Source organism: Streptopelia decaocto (assembly GCF_964273445.1).
Source record: "Streptopelia decaocto genome assembly, chromosome: 14".
NCBI classification, from domain to species: Eukaryota; Metazoa; Chordata; class Aves; order Columbiformes; family Columbidae; genus Streptopelia; species Streptopelia decaocto.
Genome location: NC_138669.1, coordinates 4,481,918 through 4,490,035, shown reverse-complemented (window position 1 = coordinate 4,490,035; position 8,118 = coordinate 4,481,918). Strand labels below are relative to the sequence as shown.

The window sequence follows — 8,118 nt, the reverse complement described above, 5'->3', positions numbered from 1 at the left end:
CATGAGAGAACACGCAGCACAACTCTGCTGCCGCATCTGGGCTCACAAGGTGTTTCTGAGTTGAGGATGGGAGCCTGTATATGCAAAAAGGATCGCAGACTTGCAGCCCTGCCAGAGAACCCTTTCCTTCAAAGCCGCTCTGAACCCTGGGTGCGCCTAAAAGACCAGGTTCTCCTCCCATTGACTCATTCGTGATCAAACAAACCAAGATGTGAGCTGGCATCAGGAAGCTCCAGCTGCCCTACAAAGACTCTGTGGCTACATCACCACCTATATCTCTTTCCAGTCCTGTCTAGCCATATTTAAATCTAATACTAGATTGTCCCCAGGCCCGGAGAGCCTGAAGGAACATAGTGTATATGTCTCCTGCCATATAGTCATGCTGCACAGCCAGCTTGCCACCCCTTGGATCTTAAAATACCACATCTCCTTAGGCTGAGATCATACTTAACTTCGGGGAGAATTCAGCAAGAGATGCAGCAGAGTACAGCAGGTGAGGCTGGGAGGGAGTTTGCAAACGCAACAAACCCCAGCAGTGCTGAACTGGAGCCCAAGGTTTGGGCTCAGCTCGCTGAACGGGGTTTTAATCAACAGCACAGCGAGGCAGGGCTGTGTGATACATGACCAACGCAGCACCCCCAGACTCCCGCCTCAGAGCAGCTTTTCTACAACATGCAGTCTTCCCAATTTTCCAAGAACGCTCCCGTAGCACAGGCATTAAATTCTGCACCTTCCAGAAGCAAATTGTTCCCCAACCCTTGTCATCATTGCAGTCCTCACCGCAGTCTCAATTCCCTGAAATGCACCTGCTTTGAAGGGTGGGAACAGGAAGGAGAAGTGCATGGGTGGGGAGTAAGAAAGAGGTAGCGATGCTGGGGAAATGAAAGCTTTCATCTACAGCAGCCTGGAACCTGATGAGTTATTACCTAAAGAATTAAAGAATATGACAAAGACATTGTTATTAAGCCACAAGAAGCGGCTATGTATTTCAGACTAGATGACAACAGAGATGAATACAAAGCTGTGTAGCGTGGTATCCTTGATCCATTTACTCCTTCTGCCTTCAAAAAATACAACACAAACCGGTATCCAAAGTAGCAAACCCAGGCTCCACCTTCCACAGGGGCTTTACTACAAATCCTTGGCAGCACGGAGGAGCTATGACAACAGGCCTCTCTGCCCATCAGAAATGACAAAAGTCACTTTAATGGTGACTGATGCATTAATCATGTCAAATGAAGTCCTACATATGTGAAGTCCTCTTTGCTTGTAAGAAATCTATGGTGGAACCCCACCCCTTCCACTCTTCTAAGTTCCTTCTCCCTTGTCCCCGAAAGGTAAAGCATGGCAATGCCAGAAAACCATTTAATATAGTTAGGTGCCTTTGATGTCATGTCTGAGGAAGCATGATTATGGCTGATTATTTTGTCTTTTGAGGCTCATCCATCATGGCTTTATCGTTTCTTTTTGGTTTCCTTCTTGGGTTTCTTGCTTATCTGTGGAGCAGTTGCCTTTGGCTTCTTCACTGTCTCTGAATTCTTAGGCTCAAAACTCTCCGAGTCCTACAAGAATCAATTAAGAAACAGTCAGTAACTTTTTTTTTTTACAATTTGCTGACAGCTCACTTTGGGAATCTGAGTATAAGCCAAGGGAAGCAAGTGCTGAGTATCTCTGTTGGAACACAACTATATCAAACCGAGTCCACATTTAATGAGACTTGCACAGCACCATCTCTGCTTCTTCCGCATGTGCCTTGTGGTGAGTGTGAGTTTATGCACAGAAACAGCTTGTTATCAGAGCAGCCGTTAAAAGCTCGAGTGTCTAAAACAGGCTTTGGAGAAGAAAAACAAAACCAACTTTAAAGGCAAGAAGAAAATCAACACTAAATGGGAACTGTTCAAATTAGGAAAAGGAGAAGATACCATACAATCACCACTGTGTGTGGAAACATTCAGCAGGTATTTCTGCCAAGTGTTAATCATTATCATGTGCAAGACAAAAAACATTCCCCAAAACAGTAGCAAGAATGTAAAGTTTGGAGCCTCTAAACCGAGCCCAAAATCCAGGGAGGGAATTGCAGGCAAAGCTTTCTTCACCTGGACTAACAGGGAATGCTGAGATAGCCTGCTTGCTTCCTTCAGGGGAGATGACAGATAATATTTCAGCCATGGGAAATAAAGTCTAGTTATCTTGTAAAAACACAAGGGAACAGCGCCAGTCTCATCTGAGGAAGCGCACACATGCAGATTGCCTCCTTTCATTAAATGCATTCGAGTATAAATATTGCTTTAGCATCTTGGTTTCTATCAGTCAGAGCATGCCAACTGGAAAAGGACACACAAAAAATGGCTGAGCAAGACATGCGAGTTTCAAGCTTCCAAGACAGCACTCTACATAATGGAGGGGGAGGCGAGCATCTGACAGCATCCTTTTAATCAGGGAGCTTGGTTCAAACGTCTCGCAAGTTACTGGGCTATTACGGTTCACAGCTGTGTGGCTTTCCAAGGCAGGAGACTTGGCCGGCTTTCCAAAGGCTGTAATCGGCGCACAGGGAGCTGGCAGGCTCTGGAGAAATGGAGCAAAGCACAGCTCTTGCTCAGGGATGCAGCGTGCTGCTGCCATAAAGCGAACACTGCTGCCTTCTAATGTTCAAACCAAGGCAGACTTCAAAGCCTGAAGCCTCCAAGACAGAGAAGCTCCTCGATATCCCACCCAGACTCAAGCATCATTCCCAAGATCTGGAAGGACAGCCTCTGGTGTTTACAGTCTTGTAAATTAGTCATATGGACAGTAAATCAAGAGGACAATATGCATATGGAGAAAATAATAAGTAGAGCATGCAAACATCAAAGCATGCTTGCAAACCTAAATAGTAACAGGTCCCTGTGCTTTGTGGTTTTAACTGGGGGCCTGGTCTTCAGTTTCCCACTTCAAACTAAAGGCCTCACTCTTGACAGCTTTCAAGAATCAGGCCACTCAGTATTTCTCAAAAATTTATCAGGGGAAGCCACAGACTCTGACAGACGGGTGCTGGTGGCTGCAGAGTAACGGTGCAAGACTTGCAATGCCACCACAAGGTGACCAACAGCCGCCTGCTTCACCTCCCTGCCGGGAGCTGCAGATGAGGCAGGACGGGCAGGAGGGAGCGTGCACCCGAGCCAGGGCAGCAGCATTCATCCAGCACATCAACGCAGCCTCACATCACACCAACGGTGAAAGGTGAAAGAGTTGGGTCATGAACTGCAGCCTTCACGCTGTACCTCACCCTCAGGCATTCCTGTCCCCAGGTAGGCTGAAGACTTCCACGCTTCCTCCGCACAAGAGGGAGCAAACACAGCAATAAAGACAGCCCGAAAACAAAACTTCCCATCTGAGTTGTTACTGAAAATACACCATACACATCTGGACAAAATCTGCATCAAAATTCCAAGCTTGCAGACTGATCACCAACACTGAAACATCTGTCCCCAGCACTGCAGGCATTACCAAGTGCGTGGAGCTCTTTTATCAAAAAGCCAGGCAGATGCAGGTCATCTTGCTGTGGCCTTGTCTAGAGGGATCAGAGTCCTGTAGCTCGCTTTGACCTTTCACTGTAACCTTCTCCTGCACCAACTGCAGCAAAGGACCATCCACTTGCCAGCACAGTCAGTACTGAAAACTGCCCCCCTCATGTTAGAATATCCTAGAAATTTCACTTATATCTTGTTTCCAAAAATCGCAAACAAACTAGAGCCCAAAGGCTGTTCCTGCAAAGGGGACATCCTGCCTGGCAATTAATAAAGCAAATCAACAGTCAGATGACAATACGGAATCAGGAAAAGCCTGTCCATTTGGCACCCTCTGCGAGTACTTCAGGTAACTTTTTTTGCGGATACTCAGATGCTGGCTTGGGTATTTTCTCCTGACTTTCTAATCTGGGAATAAATGACAAGACAAAAGCTGGAGGTGGGCAAGCTAGAAGAAGGAAAGAAAATTAACAATGAAACTGTCATCGATCCCAAGGGCAGGCCACTGCGTCCCCATTAGCTACTCAGAGTTCCCTCCCATCTTTTTCTCTGACTCTGCCCATCCATATCAATATTAAAGAGCGCTGCTTACTGCCTTATGGGACTTGGAAACCGGCAGGATGATGGCTAGCACACAGATGAGCTGGAAAATGGCTCCAAAGAACAGTCCGTAACGTAGCACATTCTCCATGAATGTGGGCTCAGGGATTTCAGGTGGGGAGAAATCCAGCTCAGTCGCCATGGTGAGCGCACCCTTGTTCTCTGATGCTCTCAAGAAGACTGGCTACTGCAAGGTGGGAAAACAGAGGAATTATTTGCATCATGCTTTTTGGTACACTTTCCAATATAAAAAAAATGACAAACTACCCTCATGCAGGTTTTCTGAAGACCAAATAACAAAGACGGAAGTGAAACCTGCATTTTATTTGGATGTTTATCTTTTACGACCTGCCTAAGACAATAGTCCTCAAGTGCTAGTATTAGTCCATCTGCAGGTGAGGGCGATACAAATAAAATATTAACAATATTCATGAAACAATAAGGGAAAATCTTAATAACTAAGAATATACTCTCCTTGAAATCAATCATGCATGCAAGATCATTATTATTAATTTTTACTTACATTGTGTGTGTGGTTACAGCCTTGTTGTTTTAGATGGTGCACAAAACCAACTACTACTTAAATAAACCACACAGAAGGCAAACCTGTGGAAGACAGAGGAGTAAGTTGTGTTTAAAGTCAAGCATGGTTTTAGCAGCTGGTTACACGAAGCCTCATATACCTTGCAGCAGTCACACATGCAGTTTGTGGCAGAGCTAAATATTTGCGGCAGAGCGAAATATTGATCTCCCAGGTCCCAAGCTGCTTTCTCAGCCACGATACCATCCCTTCTTCCTTCCTTTATCTGTTGCTAATGGAGTTGTCAATTAATTCTCTGAATGACTAATGGCTTTCTACAACAAGGGGAACTCTCCCGCCACAATTGCAGGCGTACGCCACAGAAAGTCCCAGAAGGGAAATTCTATTAGTCTGAGATGCCATCAGAACTCAGCTGTGATTTCTGTCTTACTCCGTTTTCCTGACCCATATGATCCTGGTGTGTACTTACGGAATCTGCACTGCTTATTGATACTTATAATTCTGTATATTGCTAAAGCTTGGTTGTGAGATTGTGCTGCATGCATCAGCTGAATGGTAGTAATCTGCCTCCTAGAAATTATCTCCACAGGAGGGTCTGTGTTTCTCAGGCTAGGAGGAGATTTCTACTATCTGCAGATGTGACCCAGTTCAGAAAGATGGTAAACTTGGAGTATAATTTGACTAAAGTTATAGTTGATACATTTGAGAATGAATCAACACAACAATGCCATTGCTTAAGAGGCAAATGTCATTTGGGGACAAACTAAAAGGAGTGGTATATAAATGACAATAAATAATTATTTTGTTTTAATTCAGCTGAAGTATGGAGTCTTAGTTTGAATTTTAAAAGACAGGAAAAAGATTCCCTGCTGCACGGACTGGAACACTGAGACTGCGGAACCCTGTTCCTGGTGATTCAGAGGAACGGATCAGATAAGCGTTTGCCTGGCATGGGGTGTGAGTATGTATAATCCTGCCTTTGAATCAGGAGATAAGAATAGATGACCTCTCACGGTCCTTTCCAGGTCTGTACTTCAGTGAAAGAAAATTTTTCAAATTCTGATTAAAATTTAATAAGCAAGGGCTGCAAGGGGCCTGTACGTGAAGCCAGAACACAGGCTGGGCCACTCAGGCTCAGCACGTCCCCCCGCACCAAACATTAACCAGTGTCAACAAAGCACGTGTAAACATGGCTCAACCCTAACTGCTTTTAACCTTTAAAACGCCCTCTCCCCCAGTCTAAGGCAGCAGTTCCTAAGCAAGAAGCAGAATCGTAGGAAACTTCACCCCTGAGTTGCATTTTATCTCGACGTTATTTATTGGGATATCTTTTGAAAAGGTTCTTCTTGCCCGACCCCTTCCTCAAGCAGAGCAGATGTTGCTCCGTTCCTCACCCAGAGGTTTCTCAGGACAAACTCCTAACGATACTCATGACTCACACACTTGAACCACAACAAACAAAAATAAACCAGGAAAGGGATCTGATACAATAACAACAAAAAATTTGCACCCTCATCTTCCACAAGTCTGCCCTCCTTTCCCCTTTTCTATTTCACCTCCCCTGGGGGTATTAGTAATGTCCTAACAAATCCCAGGTGACATGACCAGCATCAAGAGCTCTCACACGGGCTGGCAGCCACTGCCACAATTTTAAGCACAACCCCATGAAATACACTCAGAGAAGACCTGACATCAGGCTGCAACTAGTCATAGTGGGGCGTCCTTGCTTGCACAGTAGCCACAGCAGGCAACCCACACTCAGACCATTCCGGCTATCAGTGGAGATGAATTAATATTAACAAAACTCCTCCCTGTTTTAAAAAACTCCTGTGTGTAACAAAAGGCTGAAAACTGCACATACAAGGCCCAACCTCACGCAAATGAGGAGGCCAAAGCTGAGCAGCGGGGAACCAAGGCTCAGAGTCAGATCTGACACCTTCCCCACAGAACACAAAACCTATAAAGCAAGTTTTCTCACCGAGAGTAAAACCTCCTCACGCTTTGCCTTGTAGCTAATCCAGCAGGTCCCTGGGTGCTAATGGAGCCTTCCTCCCTGTTACTGAGAAGCAAACAGTTTCACCACCTCCTCCTTGGCCAACATCTCTTCTTCTCCACTGGTATCAACAACCTTTTCCCTAAACCGCCTCACCTATTAAGACGGCTACACTTAAAAGTAGTTGTTATTAAATGGCATTTAAAGAGCGGTACTCCTATTTCAGACCCTGAGAGGAAGCTTCCGCACCACTCCAGCTGACTCATTTGGTCCATTTTGGCTATCTATTTAAAAATATTCAGTCTTGCCTCTATTAGGGTTTCACAACAAGCTGCCCTCATGCAAACGGGCTTGGTCCCTTCGCAAAGCCAGACTGTACCAAAGAACAAGGGGCTGTCAGGGCTGCAGGCTCACGCTCTGGCTCAGTGACACCGCTGGCAGGTGATGCAGCTGTTCCCATGGGCGCAGGATGCGGCCATGGGATAAATAACGGTGGCCACAAATGGGCCATCTCAATAGAGCCAGGACAGCCTCAAACCTTTCTTTTTGTTGTTCCAGCTGGCATTTCAAAACCTAGCATTATATAAGTAATTAATGTAGGACTAAGCCATAGGAGAACTTTAAGTAATCTTTTATAGCTTCCCCTTGGGGTGGAAATAAAGAGCAACAGCATCGGTGCAGAACATGAAAACTCCCACCAAAGGATGAGGCAACAAAAGCTGGCACTGGATTTCCGAGACGCCTCGGTAGGTGTTGGGATGGAGACCGGCCGGTTCCCGTTGGCCTCGGGGGCCCAGCCGGTGCACAGCACCGCTGGAACAACCCTCCCGTGAGGCCAAGGCGCCCGGGTGTCCCCGCCGCGCACCCCCCGGGGACACCCGCGCTCCCCTCCCTTCTCCGGGCGGCCCGGCCCGCGGCACAGAGCCAGCCAGCCCCGGCCCCCGCCGCTCTCCCACCCGCTTCCCGGGGGGCCGGGCGATGCGGAAGCCGCCGCTCCCGACAGCCCCTCTCCGGCACAGCCCCAAAATCCAGACCCCCGAAACCCCTCACACCGCCCGCTCACCGCCCCTCTCAGCCAGGCCTTGCCGCCCCGGAAGTGATTCCTGCCGGGCAGGAAATGCACCCACCCATCCCTAGCAACCAGCCGGGGCGCCGCGTTGCTAAGGGCGGCCTGGGGCCTGTGTACCCAGACGGGCGGGAGAGCCCCGGGGCCGGGAGCCTCCGCTGCCGGGCGCCTCCCGAAAGGCCCGTGAGGCCACTCGGCTTCACGCTGCCCCGGCCCGGCTGTGCGTGCCGACCCTCCGGTGGGTCCCCACGGCCAGGCCAGTGTCGGCCCCTCTGGCAGCAAAGTCCTCGGGCCTCTACGCCTCAAGTTTAATGTACTCACCCCCTAAATCAGTATGAGCATTTTAATCCCCGCCATCAATAGCGTGGCCTTCCAGTCCTGGCAGGTTTCTCTTTATCTGTGAGGTTTTGAT

General features: G+C 47.8%; 1 protein-coding gene across 3 annotated transcripts; it reads right to left on the bottom strand.

The window, feature by feature from the left end:
• Positions 1 to 955: 955 nt before the first annotated feature.
• On the bottom strand, positions 956 to 7,773 carry MANBAL (mannosidase beta like). 3 transcript variants are annotated; one of them, XM_082065305.1, is made up of 5 exons: positions 7,704 to 7,732; positions 6,626 to 6,706; positions 4,630 to 4,712; positions 4,099 to 4,293; positions 956 to 1,562 (listed from the first exon to the last, which is right to left on the bottom strand). In XM_082065305.1, exons 4-5 carry the CDS (start codon positions 4,246 to 4,248, stop codon positions 1,455 to 1,457), a joined length of 258 nt encoding a protein of 85 aa, XP_081921431.1. In that variant the 5' UTR covers positions 4,249 to 4,293; positions 4,630 to 4,712; positions 6,626 to 6,706; positions 7,704 to 7,732; the 3' UTR covers positions 956 to 1,454. The 3 variants fall into 3 exon arrangements, with proteins under 3 accessions (XP_081921431.1, XP_081921430.1, XP_081921432.1); XM_082065304.1 differs by lacking the exon at positions 6,626 to 6,706 and having other exon boundaries at positions 7,704 to 7,773; XM_082065306.1 differs by lacking the exons at positions 6,626 to 6,706; positions 7,704 to 7,732 and adding an exon at positions 7,339 to 7,581.
• Between the last annotated feature and the right edge of the window lie 345 nt (positions 7,774 to 8,118).